The following is a 17,491-nucleotide window of genomic DNA, read 5'->3' on the forward strand; positions in this document are numbered from 1 at the left end:
GTACTCCCCCCGCTTACCAACCCTGCCATATCATTTAGGTTTAGAGAACCAACAGTGTTTCTTTCTGAATTTGAGATGTGAAGACCAGGTGACGTTCCTCATTGTGGTTTCTAATGAAACAAATTCTCCCTGCAGGCTTTGTACCATGGAAAGTTCATTGATACCGGCTTCACGCTGCCGTTCTACAAGCGAATGCTGGACAAGAAGCCCACACTGAAAGACCTGGAGTCCATAGACCCTGAGTTTTATAACTCCATCATGTGGGTCAAGTAAGTAACGCAGGATGGGTTACCTCTGCATGTGTGTGTTATTGTTCTTTTATGCTCACAACAGTAGAAAGTGGTGGAAAATATTCTAAAAGGGCATTTTTCCAGGCCTCATTTCTTCTTCAGTGTTTTTTTAATAACTCTCTGTATTCGTTGTTTAATTGAAAAAAAGAAACAGGACAAGAACAACCCAGATGTGTAGGTCATTATGAAATGAGTCAATTACATGTTAAAAAAATAATTAAAACGGTTTGCTACTTAATTATCATACTATCGACAGGAAAAATGGCTTGAAATTCAGTCTTTCCAAAACACGCTTGGGAAACAGTGAGAGCCTGATTTTCTCCGTCCCAGAGAAGTTAACAAATCACTAACCCACTATTGTCCGCTTAAAAGGTGGGCTAGCTAGTGATTTTAAAATGAAAAGGCTCTTCTTCTGGAAGAATTGTAACAAAGGCCACTGCATTATACATATTTAGCTTGTGTTTCTGTTTGTGTGTGTGTGTCCAGAGAGAACAACCTGGAGGAGTGTGGCGTAGAGCTGTATTTTGCACAAGACATGGAGATCCTCGGGAAGGTTTCCACTCACCAGCTGAAAGACGACGGAGAGAATGAGCTGGTCACCGAGGAAAACAAGGAAGAGTACATCAGGTAAGCTAACATGAGCCGCTACAGACAGAGAAATGATTTCAGCGACCGAGACCGAACCATAAAAACCCACTGCTCTTCCTTCCTTCAGCCTGCTGACAGACTGGAGGTTCACCCGTGGAGTGGAGGAGCAGACCAAAGCTTTCCTGGACGGCTTCAACGAAGTGGTACCTCTGGAGTGGCTTCGCTACTTCGACGAAAAGGAGCTGGAGGTGAGAAGGAGCGGGAGGGCTGGGGGGAGAGCCAGCAGGTTTGTCAGTGTTTGAAAACCGATGAAACAAGGTCCTTTTTGAAAATCAGAAGAAAGGTAATGAATTTAACGTTTCATAAACATTCCCTGAATCCAGTTATTAGCAGTCTTGTTTTGTTGCCCAGCGGTGATGGTTAATGGACTTTGATTTTACATTTTTCCTTAATATTGACAGAAATACCGATTTTGTCAGCTATGTTTCCTTATTTTACTGTTTACAATACCCAATGGTATAAAAATTCTAAATTTAGCTTTCTGGTACTTCCAGACAAGAGAATTTCTTCTTATATTGGATAAATAATAATAATAATAAAACTGTCATTCAAAAAAGATGTAGCACAGATGCAAGCAATTGGAAACAGCAGAAATTATTTCTTAAAAGAGACAAATAAATGGGAGATTTTAAAATGAAATTGTTATGGCAGAAAATTGTGTCCTCTTACAATTAGTCTTTTATGTGTGATCTTTTAATATGATCATTATTACTAATTTGTTATGGCTTAAATAGATATATTTTAGATTATAGATACATATGTATTGTGTTTTTATCCTTAACCTTTCCTCTCCTGTAATTCTCATATTAGTCTGTCCACATTTACTAGTGTTTATGTCAGAGCAGTGAGATTGTTTTGGTGTTTTCTCTCTCTTGTTGTTCCTCTCCTCTCCTGGAATGTGCATTCAAGGCTGAGAGAGGATCTCTGTTCCCCAAAACATAGAAACTTAGGCTGTGTAAATGATTATGCATCTTTGCTTGGGGCCAGATGCCCAAAGCTGCCCTAGACAGCAGGTCTCTCGACCAGCTGTATATGTGTTTTAGTACTTCTCTGTTTATTCTCTTTTATTAATAAATTCTTCTAAGACAACGGTTGGTTGTTACTCAATTATTTGATTAATCCCTCACCAGCTAGATACAAATTCCACAACATAAATTACCAGTAAATTAAAAACTATGGGTGAGGGGAAATACAGTGAACGTTTCTCGATAAAAGCAAATTTGAAAAGATCGTCTGTAAGTTCACATTCACATTCTCATATCTACTGGGAGAATTATCCAAAGTCAAAACTAATTGCTCCTCTTGGGACAAATAGCGTTCTACTTGACTTGAATTAACTGAAATTCAGGGGTGTATGAACTAAGCAGCATCACCATCAGCGATTTCTACATAAAAACTGAGGAGGTGAACGAGAAAGAAAGTTCATACTAATTCAAATCACCTGTACTATGTGTTCCTGCGTATTTGTCGTCAGTTAAGCTCTCCCAACAAACAAGAGCCAAAGGTTTTCTGCTGAAAGTAACCTTTAGTGAATCCCGGCCAGGAATTAGTTTGTAAATTGTTCCTGATGCTAATTGATGAGTTTCAGGGAGCAATTTGCTCGTCTCTCCTTGACTCCACCTGCAGATGAGCTTTCATCTTAACGAGTCTGTGTCCCAGCAGAAACTAACGGTAAATTAAATTAGTCTGGGACATACTGTATTTCCCTGTTTTCAGCGCCCTGCCCACTGATGAGTCAGACAAACACAAATATGAAGAGTAAAGGACACACATCTGCACTGACTGGAGTGTAAATGTCATCTTGTTTGTTGCAGCTGATGCTGTGTGGGATGCAGGAGATCGATTTGGCCGACTGGCAGAAGAACACCATCTACAGACATTACACCAAGAACAGCAAGCAGATCCACTGGTTCTGGCAGGTAGGGACACACCGTGGTTCAGTGGGCACAAGGCATGATCTGAACACACACACATCTGCTGTGATGAAGTATATGTGTTCCTGTGTGTATGAGCACTGAGGTGAGTTTGCCCAGTGAGTGACGGAGTTGTGTTCCTGCAGGTGGTGAAAGAGATGGACAACGAGAAGAGAATCCGTCTTCTTCAGTTTGTAACAGGAACCTGTCGGCTGCCTGTCGGAGGCTTCGCTGAGCTCATAGGTACACAACACTGATTCACACAGCGCGACACACATGTAGGACTGTTCACTGCCTTTGTTCTTTTGTGAAATAAGAATATTTGACATAAGTGATGTCTGTGACATAAGTGTTGTCTACGAATGCAGATTTTTCACATTAAAAGCATCCCAACCTTTCTATTATTGTACCGTAGGCGTTTAATGTGAAAAATGTACGTTACTTTTCATTAACAGTAGCCTAACATAGGTCGGAAAAAACATTTAACAGGTGGATGAAATGGCTATTTCTGTTAAAAAGAACAATCATACTGAACGTACTGTGTGAGCAGTTGTAGTAGGCTACAGGTAAATTCACAACCTATTAGTTTTATTACACATCATTTTAACTCTAGCTTTTGTATCCATATTTACAGTATAATTTCATTAAGGTGTTTCCATTTCGAAGACAATTATGATGAAACAAAATCAAGCTGACATTTGATGAAATTACACTGTTTTTCTTTTTTTTTTTAACCTCTGCAGGAAGTAATGGTCCCCAGAAGTTCTGCATAGACAAGGTGGGGAAGGAGACTTGGCTTCCAAGAAGCCACACATGGTAAGCTGCTGCCTCATCTGTTGGTAAACTTTGTGCAGCATATATAATCAAAGGCCCAAGTGTTGCTGAGTGATGTGCTTTAAGAGGAAGACGTGGATGATGCGCCTGAAAGCTCCCAAAAGCTAGCAAGTGCACCATTAAACTTAGATAGGAGGATGAATTCCAGTGCTCAAAACATTTGTTTATCTGTTTGTTAATAAATACATCAATCCAGAACTGGTCTGTTAGATAACGTAACCTGCTTCAGTACAAAGTACACATTTAGATTGACTGTTGGCCATTTCTAAAACCTGGTAGTTTTTTGTTTGTTTGTTTCGATTGCCTATATCCAAATTTGCTTAGTTGAAAAAAAATCCACAAAACCCTTAACTGGTATGAGAGTTTTTGTATAATTGTATTTATTCCAGGGCCAAGATGCCTCAAATCTTTTCTCATCATTACACTGCATCAGCAGTAACTTAACTACAGCTCTGATACAGCTGTAGGAGAGTGAACAGTTAACAGTGAGGCCTGATATCAACGACATAAAATGACAAACAGTAGCACTGGATTACATGCTGCATCATGTCCAGTGAGTCCCTCGTGTGTAGGTAGGTCATTTGAATCCAGCACAGGAATGGCAGACTCTGTCGCTGAAAATTAAAACTCATATTCAAGATTTCACCTCCAGCATCTTTTAACTAGCAGCAGCCACAGAAGACTTTAGATTTAGTATGGCTCACACAGCTCACAGACTCGATGTACTCTGTGAATCCACAAAGAGAGAATGACTAATAGTGACCTGCCTGTCTCCTCCCCCCAGCTTCAATCGCCTGGATCTGCCGCCCTACAGAAGCCTAGAGCAGCTCCGAGAGAAACTCCTGTATGCCATCGAGGAGACGGAGGGGTTTGGACAGGAGTGACACAGTAAACTGAGACAAGACGGCTAAAGGAGAACAGTGGATTCAAGGGGATAGTTTTTTGTTATTAATTTGCATTTCTTAATCACAGGGCTGAGAAATCACCTGTCATCTATAGCCCCTCGCCTGTGGGAGGGTCCTATTTGTGAACTGAATCATGGGATAATCATGATGAGCTAGGAGACGGAGACACAAGAACATAGAGGAAGAGCGTGAATGCTTACTTGTGTGTATGTGTGTGTGGTTGCTTACATTAATGCCATTGTGTATAGGCATTTAAATTGTGTGTATGTCTATGTGGGAAGGACAGGATGGCACATACAGAGAATTATATTTGACTATAGTCTCACCCTCCCCCTCCTCACACACACACACCTGTCCTCACTGCTTAGAAACGCACCAAAACCAGACAACAGGATAGTTTTAATGTCGTCAGCGTCTAACGACAACAGCACAGCTACCCACAAATGCAGTATAACATATCTACCAGAGAGAATTACATTTTTTAACTTTAATTTTAAAGTGACGAGAGAGAGAGAGAGAGAGAGAGATGTGGGGGAAAGAGAGGCGGTGAATGAGTGCATGTGTGTCTGAAACAGAGTGCTGTTATCATGAACTAGTGCGCCTCTTTTACAGAGGCTAGACAGAGGAGATGTGATTTTATTTTTTATTTTTCTGTTAATTGTGAAATTCAGCATTTTTCTCCTGTACATAACTAAAATAAATGAGATTTCAGTCTTGACTGTGTTGATGCTTTTTTTTGAATAGACAGGTCATGTGACATGTACAGAGTTTATATTCACCAGAATAAGGCATGCAATTTGAACAGTCTTGTCATTTAAACTAATGAGATTTGTTTTGTTCATCCACCAAAACAGCAAATGACAACACAAAAGGCCTTTTTCATTGAGGTTTTACAGTAGATGGTGTGTGTGCCCTAAGCGGTAATCACCACCCCATTCACTCCCGGTGTTGGCACTGAGGCTGTAGGCACAGTGGTGCTTTCAGCTAAATGCTAATGTATCCATGCTTACATTCTCACAATGGCAATGTTAACATAATGTTGTTGAGAAGGTAGAATGTTTGCCATGTTCACCATCTTAGTTTAGCATGTTAGCACTGTAACAAAAACATAAACACAATCCATCCAATAGATGCTGAGACATTTCACAAACACAAATGTCAACCTCACAGTGGCACTCAAGTCACTGGGATTCATCCTCTGGGGACCGTGAATGTTTGTACAAAAGATCATGCCATTCCATCAAATAGTTATAATAGAGATGTTTCTGTCTGGACCAAACTGACTGACATTGCCATCTAAAGAGCTGTGCAGCTAACGTTGCTAAAAGTATACGCACATCAAGTACATGATGAATGAGTGAATAGAAAGAAGGATGCTAAGCTGCTGCCCCTGACACCTGTGTTTATGTGAAGGTTGACAGGAGCATAAAGAGCACGCATGAAACCCACTAACAGGCAGGCAGAATAGAGTAACTCCAAACATCCTGAAGTCTTGTTACTGTTTCACTCCATAAAAACAGAACTTTTACACCTCTGTTTTTTTGCTATAGCATGTGATCTGCATCGTTTTATTTCACTTACCAATGCAGTTTGAATATTGGTCTTGAAAAGATTTAGGATAATTTGGGAATGGTGATGCGTTATTACACTGCCTTTGGACCTACAAGCTAATGCTGAATTTGTACACACCGGTAAGAACGGTTAAAAGGGTAATGACTGTGAATGTGGATAAAGCTGTGGCAGAACGAGACGCTTTTTCCTACACATTTGGCTGGTTTGACTGGCAGGATCGTAATTGAAAATATAGATTTTAAGATGACCATAAAAACTAATGTTTCACACCATTGTTATCACCAGCTGTCCAGTTTGCAGCTTCATAAGTAAGAGTGGTGTCACAGAGTAGGCTACGGATCACATAGCTTATCAGTGGGTTGTTTATAAAGTGACAAGAAACAACCTCAAATACACTGAGGTATGACTGGACCACCCTGATGAAAGCAAGTGAAATATATTTGTGGAGTACAGCATGGTATATAGTGTATATGTATAGTAAAAGCAGTATGGGACTTGTTTAATCATTTAACCTTCTTGAATATGTTATTTTATTTTCAGAATTGGAATATTCTCATGATTTCTTTTGAATGGAGTGGTATTCCTCTGCAACTCTGAACTCATTAGTTTTGAATGCACTGGGATCTGCAGCTCCGGCCAGTGTCAGCTCAGTGTGTCCGTAGAAGAAATTATGACAGTTTGGAGCTAAGTCAGTTTCCACTTTTGCATAAGAGATGCAAGTGGATCCAATGAGCACAAAGGGCCTCAGTGTTCTTCTGATGGCCATTGCACCAGTAGCTGCAGCCAAACAGCAGCCCTGCAGTGTTTGCTAAATGTGAGACATATTTGACTGATGGAATCAGTGAGTGCCAGTCAGTGTTTGACCTGCATGACTGAGACTGCCATATCAAGCAGGCACGGGTCAGGTTAGAACAAGCATCATGACCTGAGGTGAAGCTTCAGTCACATCAAATTGGTGCCTACACAATTCCACTAACCACTCCTCCTCTTCCGAAATGCTGCAGTTTGCTCAGTTGTGCAACTGACATTTAGTGATCATGGAGTCAGTTCAGATATGTGGTACAAACTCTCCAAATGTTTCTGTTTTACGTAGGTCATACTGTAGTACAGAGGTCTGATGTGTGTCCAGGTAACTTGAAGATATGTAGACCATCCGTTTGATGAGAAAAGGTGATTTCTGAGTTGATAGAGCTGAGGGATGAAAAACTCATTTAAATCAATATTTTGACCACAGGTGTCATTTACACTTGGGACGCTGGGGACATGTCCCCATCACTTCTTGAAAGCATTTGTTAAAAATGTTCTGAAAAATAGCTTGCACCAAGAAATGTTAACTAACAAAGGTTTATTTGCACAATAATAAAACATGCCATGCAATTTAAATATAGAAGAAACAATTGTGAAATGTCCAAAACAAAGTAACTAAATAAAAACAAGCTGCTGATTAATGCATTATATTCTGTAATATTTTTATATTTACAAATTGTCACCTACCAGCTGGATTTCTCGTTATATAAATAAAGACATTTCCACCATACATTTGAGCTGAAAATGTCTCCAGAATGCCGGAAATTAAGTGTTTAATTCTCAAAATCTTCAGAATCCCCACTCATATATTTCAGCATTTCACATTTCTTCAAAATAGTGTTAAAAATCTTCTCATGACAGTCAGCCTCGTGACACACTTGTATCATCACGCCCCTAATCTGAGCTTTAATGTCTCCAACACTTTACAACACAAAGTGATGCCCTTGGTTTTGACTGTACTATCACTTTAATATTTTCATAGTATAATTGAGCTCAATCTGTGCTCTTTATGCAGATGATGCATGCAGGCAATGTCCAATGATTCTGGTCTTCCATTTTAAATTTGCACTTTTGTATAAACAATTTAGCCTCCACTATGTAACACTCACTATACCCAAAATTCAGTTCAATATAAATACAGTATAAAGTATTTTATAGTACTTTTTACTTATTACTATACTATTACTATACAACTATAGTGTACTTTACACTATTACTATACTGTTCTATTATTTTTTTATTTTTGAATGGCGTTTTAATCTGGCCTTTTTTTCTTAAAGTTTTTTCTTAAATGTGTGAATTGTATTTTATTATTTAAAGGATTCATACAGTCAACTGGCAGAGTTATGTATAATAATTATTAATTGAATATTGCTAAGGCATTTGCAGTTCTGAAGTTAAGGACCTTTATTGTGAAAGTAAAGCGTTCCTTGGCTCAGCCCGGAAGTAACTTTTTCGTTTTCTCGAGATGCCTCCAAGCAGACCACTCGGTCGAACTTAATCAAAACATTGTTCGTATAATGTTCATGTGACACCGTGACTATTTAAAATATATTTACCGTTAACATAAATCTTATTACTAATGCCCGTCAGCCTCCAGTTGCACGTTCCTGTCCGGTTTAACATGGTGAACGCGGATGAAATTGCTAAGTTGTGCTACGAGCGTTTCAGGCAGCTCCCCCGGAGAGGGAAGCCTGAGCCGGGCAGAGAGTGGACCCTGCTGGCCGCCGTGGTCCAAATCACGCGGTGTGCTAACTCTGACACAGGTTGGACAGCTGGATGATTGGCGCTACAAAGTATTTCAAGTTCTCTTAGGGTCAACAATGTCCTGTCGCTGGGCAGGAGTCATATTATTTTCAAAATGTTGTAATATTTTATAACAAAATAACATTTTGGTATCGTCGTTTGTCCATATATAATGTTACAACACGGTAACATTAAGTTTTAGCTAAAGCCAGTGTAAACTGGTAAAATCGGCATTCAAGAAAAGTATACTATAACTATAAGTTATGTTACACTATATTTCAGTGAATGTAGCCCTACTAAACCAACAGCTTTGTCAGTTTAGACTTGCAGAGAGAACATAACACGGTCCAGTCCAAATGATGCCGCCCTTTATATACAGTCTGTGGTCTGATGCAGAGGACAAACTGAATGTTGAGACTAAAAAAATAAGGAGATTTCTTTTATTCCTGTATAATGTAAATGTTAGAAGCACCTAGACACTCCTAAACAAACCCGAACACACAAAAGCATAACATGGTATATGAAAATGTGGAAGTATAAAGATGAAATATGTTATCAATGACATGATCTATTGATTTCTTTTTCTTTCCAGTTGAAAAGGAGGTTGTGTCCCTGGGAACGGGGACCAAGTGTATTGGACAGACAGCTATGAGTCCCAATGGTATGTGGTCTTGATCTTGTTACCATAATTGGTGTTTTCTGTCTTTACCTGCTGCATACTCTGTGTTTATTTTTCCAGCCCGACCAAATAGCTTTACCACCACTTTTTTTGTATTTTGGTGTTCCTATAGTGTGTGCAGAGTTCAAAGTAAGGGTTGACTGAAATGTGACATATATGGTCCATAAAAGTGAAGTTTTTGGGAAAAGAAATGTCTGGGAAAACTGATATCCAAAGCAACCTGTAAAAGTCCAGTGTAAAAAAAATCATTAAATCAATTAATGGTTGTCTTCTTTTTGAAAAACCTACCTTTACATCAGTGTGTTTTTATTTAGTTGATTCTCTCCTCCATTTAGGTGATGTACTTAATGACAGCCATGCAGAAGTCATTGCCAGAAGGGGATGTGTCAGGTGTGTATTTGGATTGAGGTGTTTGATAATTGGTGGTTGAAAATTTTTTTAAAGAAAAAAAGTCTCTGATTCCCGCTTCTTAAATATGATTTTTATCGGGTTACTTTCCTTCCTTCCTCTATGACAGTAAACTGAATATCTTTGGGTTGTGGACAAAACAAGACATTTGAGGACGTCATCTTGGTCTTTGGGAAACAGTGATTTCTCACCATTTTCTGACATTTTATAGACCAAACAACTAATCCATTAATCGAGAAAATAATTGACAGATTTATCGCCATTAAAGATAATCATTATCGGCCGGCCTTGCTGTTACTATTTTGTGCATGTGTATTTGTAGGTACCTGATCCAGGAGCTGCACAGGGCTGTGAGTGGTGGGGACAGCTCTGTGTTCTGTCAGGCAGATCAGCGGGGGAAGTGGAGGCTTCAGCCGGGGGTTTCCTTCCTCTTCTTTACCAGTCACACTCCCTGTGAGTCCAATATGCTCCCAGTGTACCTAGCTGGCTGTCTGTTTCAGCACTTATCTCAGATCCACAGGACTTCAATCAAGCTATATATTTTGTCATGTATTTATGAAATGCAATTTAGATATATTTATTTAAGGTATATGATCTCTGAAGTAGTGCATGATTTTTTCCATGATTCCTTAGTTGTTGGATATCGGCCTTCACAAAGCTATAGCCGAACTCTGTCCCCAAGCCAGAATCAGTCTGGAACTTCTTGTGTGTTACCAGGTGGCGATGCCTCCATCATTCCCATGACTGACCAGTCTCAGCCTTGCCCTTCGGTCACATCTGTAAAAGGCCGTGAAGGGACAGATGGAGGAGGAGACCTGAAAAGGAAAGCTCAAGAAACAAGTGAAGGGAAAAACGCTAAACTGCCACGTCTGGAGGAACAGCAGACAGCAGAGACAAAGCTAGAGGACAGAAGAGACACAAAACAATCCTTCCTTTCAAATTCATCCAAAAGTGAAGCTCCATCACAGAGTCACTCCGCAGACACACTCGTGGAAACGTTCTCACAAGATTCAGCACAGCCGGAGATTAAAAGCAGAGGCCCCTCTGACAGAGCTGGAGTGCATCCTCAGGTCCTAGACATTCACCGAACGGGGGCCAAGTGTGTCCCGAGCGGCCCAACGGACCCTCTGCGCCCTGGGGTGGGGTACCACAGCACGGGGGTGCTCCGGGTGAAGCCTGGGCGAGGAGAGCCCACTCTGTCCCTCTCCTGCAGTGACAAGCTGGCCCGCTGGGGGGTGCTGGGCTTCCAGGGCGCACTGCTGTTCCATTACCTGCAGGAGGCGCTCTACTTCAGCACCGTGGTGGTGGGGAAGTGCCCATTCAGCCAGGAAGTTATGCAGAGAGCTTTGGTCACAAGGTGTGGAGTGATGCTGAAACAATAAGCCAATTGATAGATATCTATCAATATCAAATATCTTTGGGTTTCGCACAGTTGGTCGGATAAATTGAACACTTTGGGGCTTTGGGAAATGCGATGGCTGTTCTTATTTATTTTTTTGACATAGACAAATGATTTATTGCTGTTACAGTTAAACTCTTAATTAGATACTGGTGAAACCACCAGAGGTATAGCTACAAGTTCTGAACCCCATAAAAGAAAATTCTCTCAAGACTCCATTATTTAAGTTGCATTAATAGATATTTGTGAGACACTGAAACAAGGTTGTCATGGTGGCTGTGTTGGTAAACAGTTGCTAATCCTGCAGACACAGAGCAACATTAGAATAGACTTTTCTGACCGGAAAACCAAAACACTGAGCTAAATGATGCTAAAAAAGATCCGTAGAAATGAGGAGAGTTCCTATAAGCAACATTGCAAAGGGACATTTGACCCAGTATTCATATAAATAGATCTATTAGTGCAGCTTAAAATAAAGCAATCCTTGTGTATTTTTATCTGCCCTTTATTAGCTCTGGGCCCCTAAATGTGTCGCCACTGTTCACCTCACGAGGGTCAGCACTTACAACTCAGACACTCATTAGTCTTCATTATTATTTTGTAGAATTCAGTATAGTCAGATTAAGATTCTGCTCCATTTCTTCTGAATGGATCTTTTCCTTGTTTGGATAGATTTTTTTCACAGCACATTTTAGCTTGTAAAGTACAGATGGACCATGATGATGGCTGTATTTGTATATTAAGGTAAAGAGGTATACGTTATATACATTATATTTAGGTGCACAGGTCTCATATTGGTTTTCTGAGAGTTTTCAATGTCCAGTTAGAAGGAGGCTATAAATGTAACTGTTGTAACTTAATTGTTTGACATTAGTGTGTGAGAATACATCGTCTGTCACTGTGTTGGAGTATTTTTCAGACTTGGCGGACGTTACTGAATGTAGTCCTCCTGTACCCCCCAGGTGCTCTAATGTATCGAACCTCCCTGCTGGTTTCTCTGTGCGTCCACCTGTGCTGCTCCAGTCCAGCCTGGAGTTCCCCTTCAGCAAGGCCCAGACCGAGCTTCGACACCAGGCCGGAAAGGGACGCATCTCCCCCTGTGGGGCAGGTAGGATTGTCGCACGCACACAGTGGTCTGAATGACCAGACATGCCGCACTCATGTCATATAGGTGTCAGTAATTACCGGTTTCCGGCTGTAAACAGCATTGACATTGTCAACATCGACATCATAATTGTTATGGGGAAAGTCAGATCTTTCTGAAAGGTAAAACTGACTTTGTGCTAAATAATGTGCCTGAAAACCAAACAAACGTGGACCCCTCACATCCGCCAACGTCCGTTGTTCTGGATAATTTAAGATAAATGTATTGGATATTGTGTCACTTTATTAACACAAAGACTTTAAAACCCTCACAACTTTAACTGAAATCATCCAGCTGTTTGAAGACGTGAACACTCGCAGTCATAAACCACATCCTTAAACGTTCCCATTTGGAAGGTAGAGATAATCAAAACCAGCACTGGCTGCGTTTTCGCCATGTTCTACAGAGGTCAGTTTCCAGACATTTCATTCTACTGAATTCAAGTCAGTTTTTGGCTGGACTGCTGCAAAGCTGGCGACAGCCCTAAAAAGTGACACCATTGTTGGAGTTTTCCCACTGGCCATTCAAAATGAAGAGGTGTGAAGGTTAGTTACAGACCATAACTCCACATTCTGAGTATAGACGCCCTTCCTCTGCAGCAATGAAGACTTTGAGTCTCAGCTAAATTAATACACAAGCTGTGACGGAGGTGGGGCCCTCATTTGGCTTCCAAAACTGCTTTTTCTCCAGCTAGTTAAAGGAACCAGAGGGCCCCACAGCTTTAGAGGGCTGCGCCGTAATTCTTTGAGTATAGGCTTCACCCTCTGAAGCCTAAATGGCTCGTCATATGATGTGCGTCAAGTGCCGCCCCGAGCACCAATAGGGAGCACTGCAGCTTCCTATTGCCCATGTTTGTGTCAACATCTGAGTCTCTGCTCATCCGCGAGCTACACGATTGACTGTATGATCGACAAACAAGTGACAACAAGAGGTGAGGAGAGGAAGTCGAGCTGTAAGAGGAACCAGGATGTAGGCTACCAGCAGGGAGCGGGTGGAGTTTATTAAATTTTTTACATTTTTTGATTTTTGCCTTGCAGAAACAGGCACAAGTGAGGTATTTAAAACTACAATGAAACACAAGCAACAAACTAGTAAATAGCAATAATAATAATAAAAATTCCCCTTTCCGTGCAGCTTTTGTAGCAGGTAGTAAACGTGTTAATTTCTGCTGTAAAGTTGGGCATTTTAACATGGGGCTCTATCAGAGCTATGATATACTCGAGTTAAGTGGTCAGTCAAGGAAATGTAGTTTTTGCCTTGTGGGCTATAAAAGAAAAAAGTATTTATATTGAGATTTTAGGAGCTCATTGAGTGTTTGAAGTTTAGTTTCATCTCTCTACTAAATCCAGTCTACATGTGTTTCAGCCATCAGTTGGTGTAATGTGACGGAGCAGCCACTAGATGTCACTGCCAACGGGTACAAACATGGCGTCACCAAGAAGGATCTCGGCACAGCTAAAGCCAGGTCGAACCAATACACTCATCATACATTAGTATCACATAAAGAATATGTTATGTTAGGATTTGGCTATATAAATAAAATTTATTTGAATAAATGAGAATTCACCGTTTACTGCATTTTATCACCATAGACTGTTTACTTAGAACAACTTTCAGCTATATTTATGCGTTTTTGTGTGTTGTTAGGTCTCTTCTGTGTAAACTGGAGCTTTTCCATTCCTTCCTGTCTCTGGTATCGGCCACTGACTTTTCAGCACTTCCAGACTCTCTCAGGTAACAAACAATAGGCTCTTTCATAATCTTTCTGTGGTTTGAAACAGCCTCAAACTAAATCTGAACAACCCAAAACACGAATGAAAATCTCCAAATGACGGATCTGGCTTTTATCATTTTGTCTGTTTGGGTAACTCTCTTCTCATCTGCTGCTGAAGCGTGTCGAATCGACAGTGAGGCAAATTACCAACAGACAAAAGCGTTTATGTATCGCAGTCATGGCGAGTAACAGCATTATAAAGACAAAGTGCAACGGGCTTTCAGGGAAATGTTGAGTTTTATGTTTTAATGCTCCGATATGGAGAGCTCATTTAAAGTGCGGCTCTGAGGCTAGTCTTAAGTCACAGTTCTGTCTTGATAAAATTTGTGAAAACAGAGTCATGTTCTTTTATTTCATTATGTTCATACTGAGTTTACATAACAAATGTTGTCTGTGTGTGTGCTGTGGATTTCACTGACGTGTCTTTGTATGGGGCTCGTATTTCATCGGTTAGTTTTTCCGTGTGCATCGTGCGTCTGTGTGTGTGTTTGTCTGTGTGCGTGTGTGTGTTTCTGTGTGTGTGTGTGTGTGTCTGTGTGCGTGTGTGTGTGTTTCTGTGTGTGTCTGTGCGTGCGGGCTGATGGCTGAAAATCCTCTCCAAAGGTAGAACAGTGGTCTCTCTGTTTATCAGCATTTAACAGATAATCTGATCCCATCCCAGTTCAGCACCAACCACACATGGATGAACTTAACACACACACACCCTCTCAATACACCAAGCCCCTGCATACAACGACAACATTATCTGCAGCAGCAGTGTTATGTCTGGTGAGGAGAGACAAGAAGGGATGGCTACGGTTGGGATTTTATCGATTCTACTACTCTTATAGCAGTTCTTTTTCCTTACTAAATAATTGCCTTTTTAAAAAATATATTATTTAAAAAATAATAATTTCAGAACAAGATTAGACTTGAGTATTTTAATAACGTAATAATGTTTCTACAGCAGCAATAGTAAAGTTTACAACAGCTAAGTCACCATATACACTCAATGAGATCTCACTGGAAACTAAAATGTCAGTAAAATCACATTCCTAACATGAAAATACTGGGTGAAGTTTAGAAAGAATGAAGAACTCAGACATCAGTCAGTATCAGTCCTTCCTCCTGTCTTCCTCCTCCTCCCTCTGCTGCAGTTATACACTGCCTGCAGGTATCACTTCTCTCAGCCAGCGGCTGAGTTTACAAGAATTTGCCACATTTTCAGATGTGTTGCAAACTCAGCTAACAGACAGAGAGCAGAGAGCTCTCATTGGAGCTTGTTTGTAACGATTCGCTGTTAGCTCAGAAAACAAAGTCTGCAACCAAATACACATAGTTTCCTCAAATTGCACAAATATGTGGCAATATTTTTATATTTGATTGTCAGCATTAAAAGACCAAAACCAAAACAACACCGTGTTAATCCGTCGCTCAATACTTTCTGACTTCCCTAACCTATCTGTGGGGCCCAACTTAAAAGTCTACAAAAACAGCTGAGGAAAATAGCATAATGGTTTTTTTAATTGAAAAGGCCCAGTAATTTTGTAAAACAGCTCATTAATAGTTTAGTAAGTTAGTTTTACATTAATAGTTTTTGGTGGGAAAAAGTAGTTCCATGGGGTGGTGATGGTGCAGTGGATAAGACGCTCACCTTTGGTGTGAGAGACCCAGGTTCAGTTCCCCACTTTGACGCATCCACCAGTGTGTCCCTGAGCAAGACACTTAACCCCTCGTCGTTCCAGAGGTGTGCGACCTCTGACATTTATAGCAACTGTAAGTCACTTTGGATAAAAGCGTCAGCTGAATGAATAAATTAAATAACTGTCTATAGTACAGAGGAAAAAGATATATCAGGCTTTGCACAGTCGATACTTTCTGTCAATTCCTTGCTTGTTTTAGTCTTTTTTTATGGGTTTTGTTGACAATAAGAAAAATACAGAATATGACCAGCCGTATACTTTAATGTCAGTGTCTGCATCCCCTTATTACAGCAAACCAAAATCAAAAAACGAAGATGTTGTATAGTGTTAAATATAAAGTATTTCAGAAGGCAGATCTGTAAGCTGAGCAGGAATGAGTGGCCTCGTGCGTGATCAAGTTATGCCACGATGGCTTTAAAAACAGGCATCCTATATTGTTCCTGCCTAGCATAATGACCACTTGTATCATTTCAGAGCACACTGATAGAATTTGATCATTTTAGAGTGAAAACTAAACAAATACATACTTTTAAGCCTTGTGCAATAAATATAGGAAGTGCAATATCCTGTATTGATGATTCTGAAGTGTAATAACCTCATATATAACACACATGACTTGTGTTTTAAGCTTTTTTAAGCAGGAACGTTTATTTAAATGATCGTGTAAACACAGGAAGTGTGAGCAATAACTGGGCTCCTGCTCTTTATTATTTGTGTCTGTTCAGGAGAACAGAGCTGCAGACCTACTGGGACTACAAGCAGGATTCTCAGTTGTACCAGCAGGCCTGGCAGCAGCTACACAGCCAGGCTTTCCCTCTGTGGCCACGCAGTGACAGAGATCTTCTCCTCTTCCACTGAAAGTCCACTCTCTCTGAAACCTCACTCTGAAGCAGAAATTTGGCTCCGTCGTGTCAAGAACTAGGAGGACACAGGTCAAAAATAACTGCAGGTCTGCATCTATTGTTTCTCTCCCAGAGTTTGACTCTTCATCAGGGTGGAACGGCTTGTGAAACTCACATTTCAAACCAAAGACAACAAACATACTGCTGAATAATAAATATTCTGCATCATCATGTCACACCTCTAATAAAAGGTCTCCAGATCTCCAGTGTTCATTTCCCAATGCCTGTTGGGTCAGCTGATCAATATGGATGCATATTGTTTGGCTACATAGCCCAGGATGTCTCTGTTTGCAACAGCAGGACACCAAGCTCTGTCATGCGGTTCAGAGAGGTCGATGACCGCTCTTCAGTCCTCAGATGAACGTTTTATTTTCACAGTGGTTGTAACATGTTGTGTCTGCAGCTGCGTGGAGTTCGTGCTCTGAAAACACAGGCAGGTGGAACATGAGATATTTCTGCACAACAGTTAGGTCCTTCATCTAAGCTTTTCACTCTTTTTAATGTCATTCTCATTCCTCTGCAGTACATAGTTTTTTAGAGGTTCAGGTCTTGTTTTAAGTAGCTTAAGTGTTCCTTGTACTGTACGCATACATTTACTGCAAATACCTTGTGATACTTATTAATGTATCTCAAATCATTTGAATGTTTTTTCACCCTAAATAAGAAAATGACGCAAACCTTTTTATGTTCACATTATTTTTGTGTGTTGAAGAGACCTACAGAGATTTACACATCCAGATCAGTTTAGTCATCACGTCCGCCTCAGCTTGTGACAACACTTGTACTGG

At 40.4% G+C, this 17,491-nt stretch overlaps 2 protein-coding genes across 6 annotated transcripts in view; both read left to right on the forward strand.

The window, feature by feature from the left end:
- The window catches only part of wwp2 (WW domain containing E3 ubiquitin protein ligase 2), a 60,140-nt gene extending 54,832 nt beyond the window's left edge, over positions 1-5,308 (forward strand). For all 4 annotated transcript variants that reach the window (XM_038706934.1, XM_038706937.1, XM_038706935.1 and 1 more), the window contains 7 exons: positions 136-269; positions 777-917; positions 1,006-1,126; positions 2,753-2,857; positions 2,998-3,094; positions 3,595-3,667; positions 4,470-5,308. In XM_038706934.1, coding sequence (XP_038562862.1) covers positions 136-269; positions 777-917; positions 1,006-1,126; positions 2,753-2,857; positions 2,998-3,094; positions 3,595-3,667; positions 4,470-4,569 — 771 coding nt within the window. In that variant the 3' untranslated portion in view covers positions 4,570-5,308. The remainder of the gene's footprint in view (positions 1-135; positions 270-776; positions 918-1,005; positions 1,127-2,752; positions 2,858-2,997; positions 3,095-3,594; positions 3,668-4,469) is intronic.
- A 3,108-nt stretch (positions 5,309-8,416) lies between these two features.
- adat1 (adenosine deaminase tRNA specific 1) lies at positions 8,417-17,384 on the forward strand. 2 transcript variants are annotated; one of them, XM_038706939.1, is made up of 9 exons: positions 8,417-8,735; positions 9,308-9,376; positions 9,730-9,784; positions 10,125-10,255; positions 10,520-11,159; positions 12,164-12,309; positions 13,711-13,810; positions 13,993-14,079; positions 16,527-17,384. In XM_038706939.1, the coding sequence occupies exons 1-9, from the start codon at positions 8,552-8,554 to the stop codon at positions 16,657-16,659; spliced, it is 1,545 nt and encodes a 514-aa protein (XP_038562867.1). In that variant the 5' UTR covers positions 8,417-8,551; the 3' UTR covers positions 16,660-17,384. The 2 variants fall into 2 exon arrangements, with proteins under 2 accessions (XP_038562867.1, XP_038562868.1); XM_038706940.1 differs by lacking the exon at positions 8,417-8,735 and having other exon boundaries at positions 9,912-10,255.
- Positions 17,385-17,491: the final 107 nt, after the last annotated feature.

The sequence above is a fragment of the Micropterus salmoides genome, unplaced genomic scaffold, assembly GCF_014851395.1.
Source record: "Micropterus salmoides isolate LMB-PRFRI ecotype aquatic unplaced genomic scaffold, ASM1485139v1 Ms_hic_scaffold_8, whole genome shotgun sequence".
Taxonomy (NCBI): Eukaryota; Metazoa; Chordata; class Actinopteri; order Centrarchiformes; family Centrarchidae; genus Micropterus; species Micropterus salmoides.